The sequence below is a fragment of the Pyrgilauda ruficollis genome, unplaced genomic scaffold, assembly GCF_017590135.1.
Source record: "Pyrgilauda ruficollis isolate IOZ18807 unplaced genomic scaffold, ASM1759013v1 scaffold224, whole genome shotgun sequence".
In the NCBI taxonomy this organism is placed as follows: domain Eukaryota; kingdom Metazoa; phylum Chordata; class Aves; order Passeriformes; family Passeridae; genus Pyrgilauda; species Pyrgilauda ruficollis.
Genome location: NW_024521873.1, coordinates 46,773 through 67,983, shown reverse-complemented (window position 1 = coordinate 67,983; position 21,211 = coordinate 46,773). Strand labels below are relative to the sequence as shown.

The 21,211-nt window shown below is 40.0% G+C and overlaps 1 protein-coding gene across 1 annotated transcript in view; it reads right to left on the bottom strand.

Moving 5' to 3' along the window:
* The window catches only part of CHST11 (carbohydrate sulfotransferase 11), a 91,179-nt gene extending 82,175 nt beyond the window's left edge, over window positions 1-9,004 (bottom strand). The window contains exon 1 of the mRNA XM_041468667.1: window positions 8,921-9,004. Coding sequence (XP_041324601.1) covers window positions 8,921-9,004 — 84 coding nt within the window. The remainder of the gene's footprint in view (window positions 1-8,920) is intronic.
* Between the last annotated feature and the right edge of the window lie 12,207 nt (window positions 9,005-21,211).

Here is a 21,211-nt window from a genome sequence, read left to right as displayed (position 1 = left end):
CTGCACAAAAGAATCACTGTGAAGGAAATAAAATTTTGTTTTCATTCTGCCCCACGCATTTTGCCATTGCCTCACAAACATAGGATGGTTCAAATACAAATCCCATCCACACCAGAATATACAACTGCAAGAGGTAAATAAACCAAGAATGACCTCCTTGAGTGGCCTCAGTGTGATAGGTACTATGTTATTTATAGAGGAAAAAGAGACATACACAATACAAAGACTTTTTTTGTTGCATTCAAATGCTGTATTGGTATTGCCTTGTAAAAATACTTTTTTCTTACTTTTCTTTCCATGCCTGTTCAATATGAGTAAGAAGCAAGGTCTGAAAACTAGTGAATAAAAGCAGTTTAAGTGTGGCTGCCCAGATGATGATTACTGAAACAACCAATCTTTCAGTCTAATAATTAAACAAACAAATGTAAGGACAACTCCAACAACCAGCAGCTGGGTGTTTGCCATGCATGGGGCACACATCCTCCGTTTGCAGGGATTCAGACCCCAGTTCTGTGAGAGCACCCTGAACACTGGCAGGAATATCCCAGGACCCTCCAGTTTGTACTCTGGATTCAGTGAACTGTTAATTTCTGCTGTCACAAGGGTTTGACGTCACCAAACAAGACTGCCAGGGCAAGGCAGAATTTCCTCCTTGTTTTACTAGATCAACAGACAAGCACACAAGGTCTTAAATCAGCTGTAGCTGTTATTCTATTATATCCTCAGATCATCCTGACAGAGGCTTAATGCAGAGACTGCCAGCCTGAAATACTGCTAATTTCTTCTGTTTAGTTTCAGAACACATGACAGCATGAACAAGAGAGGCTGAAGACGCTCTCTGCACTGTGTCACCTGGATACGTGACCTGCCCAGTCTGAGATGCACAAGTGGAATCACCTCAAGTCCATCATTGCCCACACACACCCCTGTGAGATTAACTCCAAGCCAACCCAAGTGTTCCCTACCTATTACAGCTGGAAGAACGCAGCCCAAACTGCATTCAGCCATTCACAAACTGTATTTTCCAGCTGACCTTTCTGCTCAGCCCTGTCCATAACACCATGGAGAGCAGACTCATTCCAGGGGAAGCCACCTCTTGTAGTGCACTAAGCATGGATTGGACTGCAGCAGCTGGCTTGACCCACCTTACACTTCCTCAAAAACTTCAACTAAATGAAAACTTCCTTAGAAAGTGTCCTTAAATAATCTGTGCTTGATTTGATGACTTACACACTTGTACAAAAACTCTACAGCCTGTCTCCCCACAGTACCACCAATTTCCTTACTGTGGGAATCCCAGCACACTGGCTCTTGAAGCCACATCTTTCAAAGGGCAGTATGGTATGTTAATCTTGCTACGTCTGTGGCATTCATAGAGAAGCATTCCTGAATTTCTCTGCATAAACAGACAAGAAGATTATTGTACTTTTACTGAAGAAAGCTTTGGTAAGGTGTAGCTCATGACATTATTGAGGTTAATTAGTATTGTACAAAGTGAAAAAGTGAATGAATAGTACACATTGACATTACATATAATATGAATGGATATTACAGACCATTTTATACAACTTGAGGTTCTGCACCAGATACAGTTAAGTCTGCAAAAATGGAACTTATGGAATTTAATCTCCTGAAACCAATTGCAAGTTTACCAACTTCTTCTGTCCCACCTTAAAATTAAAGTAAGTAAGAATTACAAGTACCAGTAGACAGACTGTATGTCTGTATTCTCTGATTTTCGTAGTTACATCTATTGGGATACATTACAGTCCCCCAGGGGAGAGAGGTTACAGCTGGGCTCTCAGGATTTAAAGAGAACATCTGGCCCTGTCACAAGTGGGCAACAACTGCTGCAGTTAAGAAACTTCTTTTACTAAAAAAAGAAAAACACCCAACACAGGGAAAAGAAGGCAGATGTTTAACCAAACACAGCTGCCTTCCTTCACACACCTGAGAAAGCTGCCCCAAAACTACTAGCACTAGAAACAAGCAAGAGAGGCTACAGTTTGCAAGGACTAGTCTATAAACAGTGGGATACTTAGCCAGTGATGCTGGAGCACTCGGATGGTTTCGGATGCTTGGAGCACAGACAGAAAGGAGACACTCTGCTCTGCAGAGACCAGGAGCAGAAATCTGTGCTCTTTACAGACATCCTCCCACTGCCCTTTGCTTCCTCCAAACTGCCATATCCCCCTGCATTCTGAAGTATGATTACCCAGTTTTTCAGGTCCAAAACTTAAAAATGGGCAGGAAAAATAAGGAATTTCCTGCAGAGAAAGAGGCAGGCAAGGTGTCCAATCTGAATACTACTGAGCTCAGAGCAAGCATTTGACTGAACCAACATGGTTCAGGTCTCCAGAGGTCTGATGGAGACAATTAAACACAAAGTCACTGAATGGCACCAGGTCAGAGTGCTGGAGTCCAGGTCTTCTCTCCACCCATCTGTCCAAGTGCTTGTCTAACAGAGCCCACACATCACATACAGATAATTTTGAAAAGCTGTGCTATCCTCTTTCACCTCCACCACATAAAACCCTTTCGGTTTTGATCACATTGCTTGTATTATTAAACCTTTCCTCTCATACTTTCATGCCTCCAGAAATCTTTTATAGTAAAACTCACATGCTCTCAAAAGAATAAAATACAAATCAAGGACTGGAGAAATTAAATTTTTTTTTCTATCTGGGAAATCTGAGTTACTTTGAGTAAAACTATTTTCTTTCATTTCATGCAGGTAACAAGTCTTTTATTAAACACAGGTGCCCAAAAATTCATCCCAATGCCCTGCAGGAACTTGAATGAGCATGTCCTGTGGATAATTCTAGCCTTGAGTGCTGGTAGTTACTGTACATACTTGTCTGATTAATTCCTCTTGACTTACAAAGGTATCCATCATGTCACAGTGAATGATCTATGAAGCACAGCATACCTGAAACCTTCCCCTCCCCAAGTCATTTCCTCAGCATCTGAAACCAGCTCTTATCATTTGTAATCAGTAATTAATAACAAAGCATTCTCACTAGTGCAACTTTTCTGCTAAGGTTAATGTAATATTTCATCCCAGGCCAGCTGCTGTTTTATGACTTCCAAGCACAACAGTAAGTAATGTCTCTGCATAAGAAGTCATCCACGGAGTAAATCAATTGTCTCCTCTTTCATCAGCAGGCATTTTGCTGCAGCAAATGAGGCTAATTACATATGAAGTTGTTGTTTACCAACAGGAGCAGGTACCTAAAGTTTGGCATTGCACATCAACTGTTCTTTCTTATGTCTCCATGCTGTACCTTTCCCATTATGGAGTTTTTAATCTATGATCAATCAAATACTGTGATTATGAGCCGTATTTACCATGCTGTTATCATCTGCACAGATTTGCCTACAAAGACCAGCATGACCCACACAACATATGTTTTCAGTACTGGTAGAACTTTTGGGCCACTTCTTGCCCTCGATAGGGACACATACATATTTATGACTCACTTGCAAAGCATCAATAAATTCTAACATACTGTTCTTTAGATAAACTCTATTTCTCATATTTGAAAGTTCACTTCCCAGGACAGCTATATGGCTGTCTCAAGGAAGAAATCTGAAACTCAGAACATATTGACATGAAAACTGGAGAAAAAACAATGGATAGCACTGGTGCACAGTGCCAGTGTAATTTTCTTGTCTTACTGGAATTGGCAAGTAACTATAGAGATGTACTTTTTTTTTCTCCCCTTTCTGACTGATATGGTAATTGTCAGTCATCTCAGGCTTTTCTTGCATGACATAGCTGACAAAAACGCAAGTCTGACTCAGGATGCTCATGACCCACAGGTCATTATACTCTGGAAGAGTATAATGAGTTTTTTATCTTTCTAGCAGTCTTGCTGCTGAAGACAAAACACCAGGTGAACTGGACCTCTCAATGACCCACTCTTTGGCTGCTGTGTTCCTGAGAATGAGGAGCCAGAGTACACTGAAACAAACTGCACAGTGCTCAGAGCCTCAGGCGCACCAAAGACAAGAAATACCAGGTGCTAAGCACTGGAACCGTTGATACAAAGTGCTGTGGATGGTGTGTGCACAAAGCTCAGACCACAAAACTCACCACAAACCTCTGTCCAGGAATGGGTACAGCCCCCAGAGTCGTCCTAGCGAGTGGAAATCAATTGAAGGTAGCAAACTACAACCTAGGTGGGCGATGTGGGCTGAACTAGGCTGGGATTTGCTGGTGCTATCCAGGCAGTCTAAGCCACAGATAATCACAGGGCAGCTCCCAAAAAGCAGCATTTGTGGCCTGAAGAGACTGAGGAGGTATAAACACTGTCTGCAAGGCAACAGTTCATTTACTTCCCTTCTCCTGGTGGGAAGGAGAGAAGGGGGGAAAAAAAATAGAATAAAAGAAATGGGTCATTTTGGAATGACTGCACCAAACCAGTTCAGTACAATTTCATACTGCAAAGGCAACAAACACATGGTCTACAGCTCTGACTCGCCAGTTTTAGCAAATTGCTAGACCTGGCTTCAGCTACACCAAAAGCAGACACCTAGAAATACCTCTCCTTGACAAAAAGAAATTGGCAGTGACCTTTAGCAAAACAGTTAGGTCGATTAATGAGTTAAAGTTAGACAATGTCAATTTCAAACTAGAAACAAAGTCATCCTTGGATTTGGATCCTGATGGATAAAGAACTTTATCTCTTCTGTGTTCCTCTCAGAAGTCTAGACAGTTAGACTAAGCAATGGTGCTACTTGCATTTAATGAGAATTAAATGTTAATCTTGACAACTAGAAGACAAAAATCTAACCTTAAAGATGCAATTATTTCCCATTCCTCTAACATTTCTATTTTGGTTTGAAACTTCTTGTAATTCAGTAGCACACCCTCTGTACCAAATAAATCAATGTTAACCATGAAAGTGTAAGCAGTGTTACCCAATTCTGAACTTCTGGTGACTCCAGCTCATGGGCTGACCTACAATTATCTGTTATTCTTGGAGCAGTGGGTCTGTACAAAGCCATGTAAATTACAGGACACAGTTGTATATGTTGCCTTCTAAGAATATGTCTTGCAAGTATTTGTTTTCCCACATTCTTAAATTCCTGGGGTTTCATATGCAATACAACCCCCACAAAATCTACCCAAGATAAAATGCAAGCTTGTGTCACATTCGTGCAGGGCCCTTCATCTGCATTCAGCTGCATCTAGATTCTCTCCTTTGCCATTCGTTGTGTGATTGAATCCTCTTTCTCTTTCCATTTATAAAAAAATTATGTGGCTTTTTAATAAACTCATTAAATAAACAATCCATTTCAGCCCTCAAAATTTGCCACTGGTATCTCTGCAGCTTAGTACTAAACCTCCACCTAAAAAGGAAAGGCAAAACAACAGATAGTAAGGTCTGAGACGTGCTGCACGTCACCTGCCGTGTATGAGGAGACCACAGCCTGGAAATCCATTTACTCAATGTAAATCCAGTTTGGTTATATTGACTTTTCTTTCCCTCATGGTATATTAGTGCTCATGAAAAATCTTGCAGTGAAAGCCCTAGAGAAGAAATCTTTTGTCCACAGACAAATGCACTTCCCATTTTCTGCTTTATTACCACAAGCAAAAGAGCAAATGTGTTATTCTCACTTTTACAATAATCACAAGCCCAGACACCCAGCTAAGGCATAAATCCCACATGGGGTTTGTCATGGACACTTTCTCAAGTCCTACTTCAAGTGCTATCTCTACCCACTTGTCCTCTCTTTCTCCACTCAACATAGGGACAATTATGATTAACCCTCTGAAAATCTGACTACAATCCTAACATTCAGCTCCTACAAACCACCAAATGACCCATTCAGTCACCTTCACATCATTGCTACATTTGAATCTCCTGAAGCCCAATCATTCTTTCTGCCTTTTTTTTTTTACTGTTATTATTTTTTATTTTTATTTTTTCCTTCTCTTCTTTCTCCCTTTCCTTTCTCTTTCCTTTTCACAATCATTCACAAGGCTAAAAAAAGATTCAAGAGACAAACGATGGCATCTGCAAACAACTCAAGTAACTCCATAGAAGAAAACAACAGGCCAGGACCACAGAGGCTGTTATATGTCAACATATTAAATAACAGCAGTCAAACTCTCAGCTGGTGGATATCAAGCTGTCTCCATCTGGTTGTATGAGGGCAGTGCAACTTGATATTAAACACAGAGTAGAAAAACCTGATTCATGTTAAACTACAGCAACGGAAATCCCAGTGAGTACTGACCCTAGCAGACACCTATTTCAATCAATGACCAACTCTCATCTCCCCAGGCAGGGAACAGCCAGGAGCACACAGAATGCAAGGCAGAATGGGCCCTTAATACATCTCAAATTTAAAGTTTCCTACCCTTTAAAAAATCACAGCTACACCTAGCTTGCAGTAATCCAAAAGCATAGCTTCAGGGCATCTTTCAGTGGCCTAAGTTTGGTGTTTAAATTACATATATTACTTTGAACTACAAATATCTGCTCAATCAGCTCTGCTGCTGCTCTGGGGCAGCTGAGCTGAGTGTCAGAGAATTTCCGTGAAGGCACACACAGCCACTGGCACCCAGGAGAGAAATGTGGATTCACAACATCAGGAGTCCAAAAGGTTCTGATAGTCAGAGGTTAAAGATCTGTTTTCATCACCTAGATTAGTAAGAGAGATTTTAGCCAAAAATGTCTGCAGAATCAAAGATTGGTTTGGGCTGGAAGGAACCTCAAAGATCATCTTGTTCCAACTGCCATGAGCAGGGACACCTTCCACTAGAGCTTCCTTCCAGCCTGGCCTTGTCTTCTTGCATATTTATTATATATTTGACTTCTGAGCTGACTTTACAAAAGGCTGATTGCAACTGCTTCAGCAAGGAAACATGAGAGATCTGACCTCCATCCCCGCAGCCTTACAAGTACAGGTGAACTCTTGAGAAACAAGCACCCTCCTGCCACAATACAAAACAGTCTCTAATTTGCCACGTTAAGAGAGGTGAGACAGAAGAAGAATGTCTCTTTGGGCACAAACGGGGAAAAAAAAAATGAACCATATATCTGATGAAGCATTCTAAGTGTCATCTCCAATGTGTTATTTCCTCTGGCAGCCTCAACTCACTGCCTTTTCTTGTTACTGTCTTCCCAGACTGCATACACTCATTTGTCTGTCCGTCTGGTACTGAGGGCAACATGCAAAGTCCCTTCCAAAAAAATCAAGCACCAACTAAAAACAAAGAAAGAAACAAAAATTAAAAGCTTAATAAAAATGGGTATCAGCAAACTGATGGAAGCACTTCTGCATTAAAAACTTCAATAACATCAATAACAATAAATATCTTTAGTTTACCATCAGCTGTCAGAACTGCTGCACTCCCTCAAACACTGACATTGGCTGGCTCACAGGGAAGCCCAGAAAGGGGTGCTAATGGTTCACTTGATCAGGGTACACAGAAAGGAAGGAGCTGCTAGCTATGTCCCCTGCTTCAGCAAGCTCAGGAAATCTTTTCAGTTGTCCAAGTTTGCAAGGGCTCTGGGATTATGGCCCTTCAGTGGATGGGGATGTTTCTTTCCTACAGCTTGGCCTTTAATAATGTTAAAGGGCAAAAGGTCTTGACTGACACATAGCAGACCGCAGAGAGACTAATTACTCAGCCAGTCTCTTCTCCCTTACTTGCTCCTCTTGAACATCTCTAAAGAGTCTTTAAATTTGACCTGCAAATGCTAATAGCTTTCCTTTGCAGCACTGGATTGTTCCTCTTCAGGACTTCTGCATGCGCTTCCCATTTATGCAATGCTGACTCCCATAATGGTCAATAAAGGGCGGTATAACAGTATGACAAACTTACGTTCCCAGCCATGCCCAGAATTCAAACTGAATTACAAAGTCAGCCTGTGTTCATAAAAACAACTTTAACAAGCAAATGGAGCTTTACTGCGCTTCATAACTGATATCACATATCTCTGGGTTGCTGTCAATTCTTTATGTAAATACTTTAAATCCCTCAGACTTCGTTTTGCACACTATGTAGTGAGTCTCTTCATGATCAAATAGTATTTAAAACATTTATTGCCTTGTTAAATCTAACAAGTTAGATTTACTGGGATAGTCACTTTCCCTAATAGCCAATTTAGTAAAACTCAATCTATTCATTGATGGATAAATATATAATAGGCAGTTGTTAAGCTTTAATAAATATTTTTAATAGTCAGCTGGCATTTTCTCTCAATGGCAGCACTTCCTCTCAGCTGCCAACAGGAAATGCTTCTCCTCAGTGTGCCAATTCAACCCACATGTAGGGAATAAATTGATCTAGAGGAGGAAACAGGAGCATGAATTTCAGGTAGTTTTCTTATGTTGCTTGTCACAAGAAGAGCCATAACTGAGGTTATTACTCTGAGGTCCTGAGCTGTCACCAAGACAGTCAGGTATTGAATAGCACACAGTGTAAGCATGAACATGAGTTACAGTGTTTGTCTAGACTCCGTACAAGCCACGGACCAGGAAAAGAAAGGCAGCTGGCTATCTGGAAGTCATATAAATGATATTCATGTATTATTATGGCAATTTACACTCTCACTGCACTCCTTGTCTCATGTAGATCATGTCACATACTCTCACCCCACCCTGCCAGTCCATGTCAACACATTGCCTCAGCTTCTAGCTAGGTACCATTTTAAGGCTTTTGGGTACCTAAGAAAAGATTTTGAAGGAGTCCACATCATTGAAACTAAAAGCTTTTAAAAATCAGGCTTTTAACTCGAACTGTTGTAGTATGTTATAGTAAAACCTGCAGGTTTCAGGATCAGCTCTCCTGAACGAAGGCAGCTGTTGCATGTAAATAAGGAAACACCAAAAAATCATCAAAAGAGACTGCATTTATATGTTGGATTGGAAAGTGTAATTATAGCCACAAGACACTCACCTGGGTGGGATTATACAGCTCCTGGAGTGGGCTCCTGGATCCTTTCCGACAGCAAATGTCCATCCCAAATGGATTTCTACGCATTACTGCAAGGGGAAATTGAAATTAGTACAGGTTAGCAACACTGGCTAGCAGAAAGCAATTGCAATACCTGCAGCAAGAAAAGATTTTCTGACAGATCATAGGATTCTAGACAGTTTTGTCACTTAACTCCTGATTTTCCTTTCCCTAGAATTTGTCTAAGAGCTAAATCCCTTATCTATTGTGGAAGTTACTGAAAATAAAATCCCCTTATAAAAGTTGTTATGCAACAACTCTCAGTTTGGGTGCACAAAAATTCAAGCATGGGGACCAAAGCAACACAATTTTCAGCAGTGCCAGACACCTGCCTGTCTGATCATCAGGAAGGAGTCGGATGGATTCCTATAATCAGCACCTCTGAGAGGCAATGTCTGAGCCTCTCTCAGACTAAACACAGACGTACACAGGAATCTTGTATTAAATTGCATGATTTTAAAGCTTTTGGCCTAACTTTTCTGTTTCTCATAGAACAGATACTAATCAGTACTCAACATACATACAATCAAACATCGCTGCCCTTCTTACCACAATTTTGCTTTACATATTACAACTGGAAGTTTGATTGATCCACAGAACAACATGCACTGTGTTATACCATTAAAGACCAGCTGGCTTTCAACCAAAGGCTTTGTCAAAGATCTGATCAAGGAGCATTTTGGATGACAAATTTTTTTCAGGAGAGCTGTTGGCCTGAGTCCCAGCAGAGATGCAGACCATCAGCTTCAAGTTAGACCTCTGTGGCCATAAAACTCTGTAAGAAGACATTCAGCTCCACCCTCTATAGTCAGGAGGAAAACAAGAGCTTGCTGTGCTTCTTATCTCACATGGCCCACATCATCCTCTGCTAACACTCTCCTGCCCCAGCTCACCCTGGGAAATACAGAAGGAGCATCAGGCTGTCAGACACCCACATCCGGCATTGCAGCAAGGGAAGATTTGTCTCATCAACATTTGATTAAGACATAACCAAAAAAAAGGGAAAAAGAGATGCTCCTGCTGGGAACATCATGTTAAGCCAAGTCAGGCATGCTTTTATCATCTCTTGCCACATTTTGTAACCAGAAGCTATTGAAGTGTCCTAGAACAATGAGCTGCACCACTTGCAGACATGCTATTGTGGGCTTCAAGCCAAGTCAGAGAATACAGTCCAGTAATGTTTTAATACCGAGGCCTAATATCATAATTGATACGTCAAGTAATATAAACCACAGAAAACTGTATAATGTCCAATCTAGAAACATAATTGATTCCTTCATTCACTCAATACCTATTGTTCAATAGGAGGTAATTATCTAATAACATGCTGGGTTGCTTTTTTCCTAAGCAGACAGATTTCACGGGTCTTGTGGCAGGAGGCAGACATACTCAGTAAACAAACTGGCTTCAATTTTCTTCACAATTAGGACAGTAATGTTAGTAGAGGCAATAATTTTATTTTACACATTTAAACACCTGATTAAATTATGAACATTTTTAGTTATGCAGACAAGTACTGTGATTCCTCCATTGCTGTGCTAATGTGTCTTTTTAAGAGATAACTTACAATGTGTTTTAAAAAATTAAAAATTAAAAAATGTTTCACAGTAATGCCAGCTTCCAAAGCCTGGAAGTGGTTTTAGGAAGAAAATTTTGAAATGAGGATGTGAGACATCCAACAGCCACTCTCACTACAGAGCTTCTGTCCACCTTATCCCCCCTCCATGCTCTTTGTACCAGAACTGTGTCCAGAGAAGCTTTCAAAATCATTGCCCCTTCCTCAATAAAGAAACCTTTCCAAAATGAAGCCTTCTACTCAAGGGCAAAGCACATTAAAACACCACAGCAGGGGGGAAAGGGAGAGGGGAAAATTTTAGTGTATCTAGCTCATTAGACTGTGATTAACTAAGGTCCTGCAACAGTGATGCTTTGTTCTGAAATGAGGAATAACAACAATTCTAGTGTGGTGTTCCCTAACTTGTTATTTCACTTTTAATTTCCATTAAATACAGTTAATAGTATAGTGCATAAGTGTATCCATCCCTTCCTACTTCTCTTAGCCAGCAGGTACCAACACTTTATATGCAGCAGTAACAGCAATAAAGAATACATTATTTACACAACATGAAAGATTTGTTTCCAGATGTAAATAGACAGTAGAAAGAGCTATCTCCCCAGCAAAAGCTAAATGCTAATGTAGAGCCTTAATCACAGAGGCGATTCAACCTATTTTATAATTTCCAGTATTACTTAATTTGTTTTCTTTTTCCAATAAAGCCTTTAAAATCAGACTGTGGGGTTAGCATAGCAACACTGCACTTGGTTTCCTATTTATTGATGCCAGGAATAGCACTCCCTGGTACGATTGTACACAGCACATCTGTGCACACCTGGAAAGTACCTGTGCCTGGAGTTTTACTGCAGCATCAAAATAAAGGTGAATACTCCCCTTTCCTCAGCAGAAATCCCACCTGCACTGTTTGTACAACTGTCCTCAAGTGAATAACTATCAGGAATGTTTTTACATAGTTCAAAACACTTTCTGGCATGTCTGTGGGCACACTTACCTCTCAGGGCTCCTACAACATGTTTTCTACTGTCTCTGATTCTCTGAGGCAGTGCTTCATTATGCCAATGACAAAACCTTTTGGGCCAATGACAAAACCTTTTGGCACACCCATAGCAATCTGCAGTAAGAACTGCAGTACGGAGGGTAGCTGCAGCTCTACTAATTTTAACAATACTTTTGCTAAGGATCCATCACACCATTGTGGAAGTGAAAATTAAAAAAATCAAGCCCCTTATCCTCACCAAATCTTATCAGCATAGTAAATATCTAAATCTACATTTTATGGCTTGGGCTGATCTCCATACATAATTATGGTCAATTATAATCCAACGATAAGTACTGCAATATGCAAGGCTCCAAGAACCATTCAAAAGATCACATTCATGCACACCAACAGTGTGAAGCAGCTGACAAAGAAATTTAGAATTGTCTAGGCTGTAAAATACCTGTAAGATTAGCAGCATTCAGTGCCTTTAATGATTCAAGAATAGTGCTAATACTGCAAGTGCAGCAAGAACATGAATCCCCTGAATTTAGCCAGGAGTGTGAGCAACTGGATGAATCGTGAGTTTGTTACTTAAATACAAGAGCTGTAAAAACAAGATCTTTGTTCCATCCCCAGGAATGATCTGTCAAAAATGCAGCCTTGGCCCACCTTGCTAAAATATGTATGGAACCACTAGTTATCAATCTAATAAGGAATTTGTAGAGGATGCTATCTAGGCACCAAATTTCAATTTCTCAAAAGAGGAAGATAAACAGCCCTGCTTATCAACACAACAATCAGCTGTGCATGCATACATACAGAGGAGTGTGTAGGCCTTAAATCATCTCAGAACAGGAGCATCTGTGCACAGCTCCAGCTTCCAGAAAACTCCATTTAGACCCACCAGTACCAAGAGCAGGAATTTGACCTGTGAGTTTCAGTGCATTTAGGACAAGAACATTGAAGATCATTCACATGGAAACATGTGAGCCAGGCTTAATCTGTCACCTCTCCTTGGCAAGAAGGCATTTCTAATGCACTTGGTAACCTTCAAAGACCCTATCCTAGAATTGGAGACCTCTGGAGAAAATACTGAATATAAGAAGCTGCATAAGTACAATTTCTGCCTCCCCCATCAGGAGCTACAAAAAAACTGAGACAGGGGACATGGTACATGGTAGCACTTCTATTGGGAGATTACTGGCCTAAAATGAATGTGCACACTGCGACTACCTAGACAAAATGAAAGAGGGTCAGGCAGAAATCATGGGAATCAAGATTTTTGGAGACTGAAAACCATAAAGGTCACCTTCTCACAAAGTGTCAGAAAGGCAAATCAAACAATTTCTCAGAAGTCTGTGTGGGATTAAGTCCCAGAGGAGACTTTGCTGGAAGAGACACACAAAACAACTGCCACTTCTTCCTCAGCACTGAGAGAGACAAACAAGTGGCATTTCAAGGATGGGTGCCTGCATTCAGCAGCCATCTCTATCACCACCATTCTGCTACCTCCTAGATGTCTGAGGCTTCAGTTTCCAACACTTCTTATATTAAAAAGTACCTGTCTGCTATCTAGCAGCTGCCTCCCTACATGGCAACATTTAATTTACATTGCTTGGACTACTCTAATTACTGGCATGATAACAAAAGCCAAATGTAAAAATTTTACCTCTGTTCACTGCCTCTTAAATTAAGTCTCACATTACAAATATTTGAGAAAAGTTCTGAGGACATATTAATATTTAACTTTTCATTACACTAGTCTAAAGCACAAAGAACAAAATTCCCTAATACAATATTGCTTAAAGCTGACATACATAATTCATTCCTCCTATTGGGATACAAGTTTTCTCAGTGAGGAGGAAACAGTATGCACTGGCAGCAGTATGGTGAGACTCTGGTTGAGGATCAGATCCTGTTCTTTTAAAAGAAACATGCCAAATATAGTTCTCTTTTTGGTCTGATTTCTGCATGAGAGGTTGAAAATGGTTGCTTCTTCTGCCTGAAATACACTGCTCTCCAGGTAATCCGTTGCTCTCCTCCTGCCCAACCACTCCTAATTTCAGGCCAGAGTTAATGCTTTCCATGGAGGATGTTCCCGAGAGCAAAGAGCAGGTACATAACATAGTAGCTTTTGCTTGAGCTGTAATCCACTGGGTTAGGGCCAACCATTCACCTAAACATTCCCTACCCAAACTAGACAGAAAAATCAGTGCCACTTGGTCAAGGCAAGATAGCAGCACGAAAATGGTTACTTACATTTTTGCCATCTCTAGCCATGTTTACACAAGCTACTGCCTTTAAACTTCCTGAATTTTTAAGTCAAAGCAATAATATATAATTATATCCATACTGAAAGTTCAGAGAGATTCTTTTCAGCTAAAGACCTGGACATGGTTTTTCTTGCATAGATTTCTGCTATGACTCCAAAGCAGCACAGAAAATTACTTCTACTTGGTATATAGGATGAAGCATTGGAATACATATTTCAATACTATACCAAACACCTTAACCATAGTGAGACATCCATAGCCCAATTGTAAACATTCTTCTGTAAATGGTATTATGAAACAATGCTCTGTCTGTACTGGCAAGAATTATGCTCAAGGCAAGCTGGTCATATCTGAATACATCAAGCAAGGTTCAATCCAACAACATTTGCACATCCAATGTTCTTGAAGCATGGTAACACTCAGGGCAGAGTTGAAGTAAGTGACCCAAAAAAGTAGCCCATTCTCAGAGTTCCTCAGAGGTTTGAGACTGCTTTTGGTTTTTTATTGTTCAATTTGGAACATCTTGTCCACATACCTTTCTGACAGTTAGCTAAAATAATGCTGAACAAGCTTGTGATTAGTAAACAGCTCGTTCTGCTTCAGGAAAACGAGTCTTCCATAATGATTTACAACAATTTGCTCTGCAAGGCTTCAGCCAAGTTTAAACCACAGGAAAAACAAGAAGCTCAGCAACAAGAAGTCTAACTCATTTCAAATGTCATTAAAATTCCTGTGCTCCCTTCTACAGAGTAATCAGGCTAAGGATACTGAATGATATGAAAGGGTTAATTTTTAATCAGCAACCAGGAATAGGAGGAGTGAATGCAAAAGCTTGAGTAAGGAGACTTTGAGATAGCTCTCCAGGCAATGATTTATGAACACTAATCCTTCAGCAGAGGCTCACAAAGATCAATGGATTGATAGCAACATCTTGTGACATCTGGGGCCCTGTGCTTTGCTGCATTCAGCTCAGGATGTTAGACCAAATTTTTGGTTCTTCATCTGAAGACCACAGGTACAAGGATTTATGACTAAACTCTTGTCTGGTCTCCTTTGATTTCTTAAGGCAACACTGCAGCTTTCTTCCCTGGGGCTTGAGAGATCTATTTTTAGAAAGTCAAAATCAGATTAGGCATTGTATATAAGCATGCTGAAGTCTTAAATCCAGAGAATGTGACAATTCTTCTGTTTATCAACGGAGAACAGATTTTACCTTACACCAGACAGTAACTGCAAAAACAAGGGTTTACTTAGCTTGAGAAACAAACAAAAATGGATACAACAAAAGCAAAGGATAAAAAAATAAAGAGAGCACACACACCTTAGTGAAATTATTATAGCCAAGAAAAGCAGGAAAGCTGCCAGATATGGGGCCACGGACCAGCAAAGTAACAGTCCTCACTTCCCAGGTCAGAAAAGTAGAGGCAAAGACCCTAAAAATTCCCACCAAACCTATTTGTTGCAACATTCTGAATTCATATTAGGAAGTGAGATTTCTATAAACTACTCATTTAAGCTCCTACAATTAACAGAGAGTCACACCTGCAGAGACGAGCCACCCCAAGGGGGTCTGGAGGTGGCTCCTCTCCTTTCCACTGACCAGCAATCCTAAATGGTTGAGGTTACATGAAATAAATCCTGGCACAGTAAGGCAATTAATCTCAACATTTGTTTCTTGGCTCTAATCACTAATTACAAAAGTTGTAAATGCCCTCCAAAGAATTGAGAGATATTTAATTCCTTTTTGCTTTAGACAGTTTTCCAGAAACAAACTTGTATTTTATCCTGTTTGTTCTCAGATTAGCATGGGGATGAATTTAATTGGGCACAGTGGGGAAATTAATATCCTTGGGTGAAATTATGCAGAGACTTAGATCTCTGGTCACCCTACGGACATGGCATGTGGCATAAATTAGCACAACATCTTCCCTGTTAATGAACAATGAGAAACTTTTTTCCCAGTAATTTAAAAAAAATGTTAATATATACAGCATTTCTTTAGAAGTCTCAAGAACTTATCCACAAACCTAAATCAAGAGACTTTTCCACAGGCTTTACTACTCCCATGAGGAGAGCTCCATTTTGTTTATCTCAAACACACAGGCTTCTTTAAACACTGCAAGTGGGTGCAAACTACAAACAATATTAGACTTGGTCAGAACTTTTCTGATACAACCTTGTTTTCTCTGGCATGAAATGCAGATCTGGGGGCATCACAGTATTTCACAGGTCCATTCTGGATGGATCACTGACCATCTCAGCTGTCTGCTCACCTCTGAGAATGCTGTAATTTATGGCATCAATTAGCAAAGCCAGATGTCACAAAATATTGATCAAAACAGTATATTTCTTTTCTTGCTGAAATACTTCTAAGTGTTCATAAATAAATAAAAAAAAATTTTGGCATCTACATCAACTTAAGAATTTCTTGGTTTCCTTCTTTTTTTCCATCTCAAATGCAACTTTCTACAAATGAAGTTAGAAGCTTAGGAATTATGACTCAAAATATATGTATTTCACAAACAAACACATGGATTATTAATTTGCATGAAGGGACACTGTGGATCCAGTACATCAAATACAAAGAAAAACTCTTTCTAACTCTTTCTGGACATTACACTTTTTCCTACTTTTCCATTACAAGTCAGGCATGTGTTTTGCCAAATGAGACTGCAATAATCTGGAAAGGTAGGAAGATTTCTAACGAGGCTTACCAGTTTCTAAATATGCCTTCCTCCAATTTCTAGATACTCACTTTAACAACATCAGCAGGCACATCTGCTGCTGGGTTGTCTTCATTGTAAAGAGCTAAGTTTTCTACTCTGATCTTCTTATCAGCATAGTTTTCAAGCTTGTAGATAGCTGGTTATATCCCATCTCTCTGATGTAAGTTCAAAAGAAAACTGGGTAAATGTAGGTCCAGGGGAAAAAAAGCTGTACTTTTGCACTGTCCTAAAAAAATAAGAAGCTGGATTTATTTTTTAAGTTTTCCACTACTTCCATCTCACTGTTAGTACCAGTCTACTTAACAAAAATTATTTATGAGCTCACAAAAAAAAAAAAAAAAAAAAAAAAAAAGGAGAGAACAACCTTTAAAGGAGGAAGGTTTCTTTAGAAAGCTGTAATTTTAAAACCATTTATCTTGAATCACAGTCAAAATGAAAACGACAGCTGCTGCAGCTGCAGTCTATTTGAGCTACTGTTTCTTTGCTATTCTTCAACAGATGTGCACAGAAGATGAAACACAAAATCATATTTGCAATGGATATACTGAGATGCACAGCAAGTCTTCTCACAATACAAGCAGAATAGAAAATAGAGCTGCAGCAGTCTTTTTAACCTGAAGCAACAGAAGGCTCAAATTTGTGGTATGGGAACTTGATACTTTGACTTGATACAAGCAGAAGCAGCGCTCGCACACATATGCACACCTGACCTGACAAACAGAAGCCAAGGGACACAGGTCATTCCCGTCCTAGCAACATGTCCAGATAGACCAAGATTTACCGCCTCTGTAGCAGTGCCTCTGGTATTTCAGTGCAGTCACAGCCCCCTGATACTTTACAGTGAGTTATGAGCAACAATTTTCTTTACAAAAAAGAAGCACTAAAGAATTCAATAAGCAGAAAAGACAGTATGAAATCCTGCAGTAATCGCTTCCAGAGCAGTCATTCATTATGGCAAAGAGGATTATGACTGCAGCTTGTTGGATAAGCAGATGAGCTCTCACAAATTAAGGATGCATCTTCCTTGGCAATGTGAAGGCCAAATGCTGATATTAAAAGGAAGAAAGTACCACAGACAGCAAAGGCCTGATTCTGCGATTTGAAAGTTGTCCAAACTAATAATTAATACAGAGCTGGGCTTACTGCCTTATTCCAAGAGTTTATTCTGTTTAATACTTCTAAACTCCAAGTAATCCCAAGGCACAGAGACAGAATGGGCTTCATTGCAAGATCTTTTCCTTTCCCAGCAGCTGTTTATTTGCCTCAGCTGACTGGGATCAGCACAACTCCAAGTCTGTAGAGCAATGCTGGCCCCACGTCCTGCCCCACTGGACCACAGAAGTTCTCCACCACTTCTCCTTCTTCCAGCAGGATCCACACATCTGTACAGGGAGGCTGGGAAACTCCTTTCACACACTCCTCTCTCCATTAGCAATGAGTGTACACGGATAATATTGCTTTCAGATGTACGAATCCCCTCGTGGCACTTTTGAAATACCCCAAACCACAGATCCTTCACAACATTTTACATATGAATAGGACATTGCCAGCTCCCTCAGACCCAGACTGCACTTCACCACACAGAAGAGTAAAATACACATTAGCACTATAAAACTTCATCTCAATTAGCATAATCTGTATTTCCATTATAGAGCCCAGCTTTACAGCCAACTCTGGGTGAGGCACTGAGCACTCTGGATCTGTCTTTCTCTGAGGAGAAATTCTCAAAACACAAGAAATTCTCAAAACATTCAGCATGGCAAATTCACGAGGTCTCAGTGCCTGCTTATTTTTATGTGGTCCTACTCCCTTCATCTGTCTCCTTCCACTGCCCCCATCATTTCAACGACTTTAATGAAAACCTTTTGATGGACTTTTGTCTACAGCGAGGAAATGCAGCCATGCCTCACACATACACAAGTGGATGAGCCAAGCATACCAACTCCACCTCCTGAAGGCACGCCCCCAGAGGAAAAAGGAGTGAACAAGGAATGGTTTTTCTGTGATTTTACATCCAATGAGAGCATTCAAAGGGGAACCAGAATAGGCAGCAGTTGTAAAAGATAGTCTGGTATCACTGACAAATAGGATAGACTAAACATTTCAAATTGACTGTGACTCTTCCTCCAAATAATATGGATATGCTCTATGCATATAAAAGCAACGTGCACAAGTAGCATGAGACCACTATGCAAGTAGTTTTCCTCTGCATTAGATGGGAATGAAGGAATCACACAGCACTTCAACATGTAGTTTCTAAGCCTCCAGAATACTGGATACCTATGTGACCTCTACTGGTAATAACACTATTTAATAATTAGCATGCAAAATACTACGCTTTGCTTTCAGTAAAATAGCCTGCCAACTGCATTGAGAAACTCTGTTAGTGTTGCAGCTGGTGACCAGTAAGTAGCTAAAATCCAGGATCTCTCTTGACAGCATAATTCTGAAGGAGACAAGCAACAAAACTGCTTGACAAAGCCATGGACTCAAAAAGTTCTTCCACAGGGAACAAATGCTGTTCTTGTCGTTGTGATGTCTCATGCAGAGAAGGATAGAAAGAACAGGGAGGAAACAAAGGAAAGCAGCCTTTCCAGAAGATTTTCCTGAAATAATTCCCAACTAAGCAATAGTTCACCCTCCAGAAAGACAACTCATCTTGTTTCTAAATTTGCCAGGAACAGAAAATACACCTTGAGAAACTGATTTGATGTCAAATTTTCCTTCCCAACCATACCCTTTTGCTAAGCTGATGTGACCTGTCTGCACCTCCCAGACACTTGATCTTGTGGTACATCTGTCTCCTCACCTCTATGCATGTAACTTATGATCAAGGCATGTTCTAACTTCCCTTTATTCTGTGACAAGTTCTCTGGGCACCTCATCACTCCTTCCTTTCTTCAGAACACACTCAAAGCTAACACTGCAGCTTGCTGACATCAGGGTGCCCCCCATCACACAGCACAAGCTGTGGCAGGACTCACAGGATGAGCAAGTGCCACCTCCCCTTGCTGGCCCTGTCCTCCACGCCCACGTGCTCCCCTGTGTGCCAGGCAGCAGCCAGGCCAGCTGGTGAACCATCACCCTCAAGCCCTTCCCAGGCCTCACTTCCAACAAAAAAGGGTCTTCTACTAAGTAAGCATCACCTAAATTTTATTCCTCTATGCATTCAGTGCTGCAAGATGACTAAAACAAGGCTGCCACCCAAGTCACTAGCTATTCACAATTCTGCATTAATGATCTGCAGTTCTCTTCCTCTCCATTTACCACTGCCCTAACTTTTGCATCCTCTGTAAATTTGATCAATAAATGAGTATGTTTTGTTCGGGATGATAAATTAGAGTATTTAACAAGCATCAGCCCAAAATCCAGTGCCCTGGGGATCCCATGGGAAATGTACCTCCTTAGTGATGATTTCCCAGTTACAGCTATTTTTAAAAACTGTTCAAAGTTTTTTAAAATCACTAATATGTGTGCCAAATTGACATGCATTCACTTGCCAATTTAACTTCTGGGTTGTTCATTCCCATATCACCTGTATAGAAGTAATTCTGACATTCAAATACTGCATCATTAAAACAAAGAGGGTCATCACCTTGGACAATTAATTTTAAAACAGTTATTTCTGAAAAGACATTTAGTCTCATTGCCTGTCTTTAACCTTCCAAGGCTGCAGAGAAGGCTTCTGTGATGCATTCCAGTCTTGCTTTGCTCTCAACTATGTATGGGTTAATTTTATCACAAGTTCTTGAAAGCTGAAACATCAAAACTGCATTTTAATTGAAAGTACTTTATACTTTCAGCTTAAAAATGTAGAGCAGAATAAAAATTACAGTCTAAGTGATACTTTCTTCAGCCACAGAGTTGAATTGCAAATTGTTCCCTCCTGATCATTCTTATCTCAGATGGCTGCTGCTTTTGGGGCAATTCTTACACTTTATTCTGAAAACTCCATTTGTCTTCATTAAATATTAATCAGCCTTAACCAAGGAGTATATGTAAAAGCTGTGTTAAATAACAGAACACAACAAGTGAAAAAAAAAAAAAAAAAAAGCTGATTTGATTTCAAATTTATAATAAGGGGTTGTCACATATCATCCCTTTCCAAGCAGAGATAAATCACCTCAGCTCTATGAACTCAAACAGATCTCTGTTCTTCTGCATGGTTGGGAATTGCACCTGAACTGTGAAAGGTAAAAAGGAAGATTTACTGAGATTGACTTCTTGAGTCCTCAGCAGGCAAAGCAGTGTAATCATTTTATTCAGCTGGGAAGGACACCATTTGTGTACTTACATGGAGCTACTTGTGCAGGTATGATATGAGTGAATAGATTACACCCATACATGAGTGAGTATATACTTGCATTAATTGATGTTGAAACAGAAAAACAATGCTTAACCCACTGCCAGATGCTGGTTTCGTGTTTCGTTGCTGGTTTTGTTTTTGTTTTTTTTTTTTACTTTGTAAACAATTTTCAAAAGTTGTAACATGCTGCATTATGTTCTACTATTCAAATCCAACAATGAAATACCAGTTTATTTTGGTTTCTCCTTTCCATTCTCTGTATTTTGCATCTCTGTATTTCATTACAGGACTCCCAGAATGAAAGCTTAAGTAATATTCAGAGAAAATGGCAATGTGAATTTTTCATTTAATACTAGTCTCTTATTTAATAACCT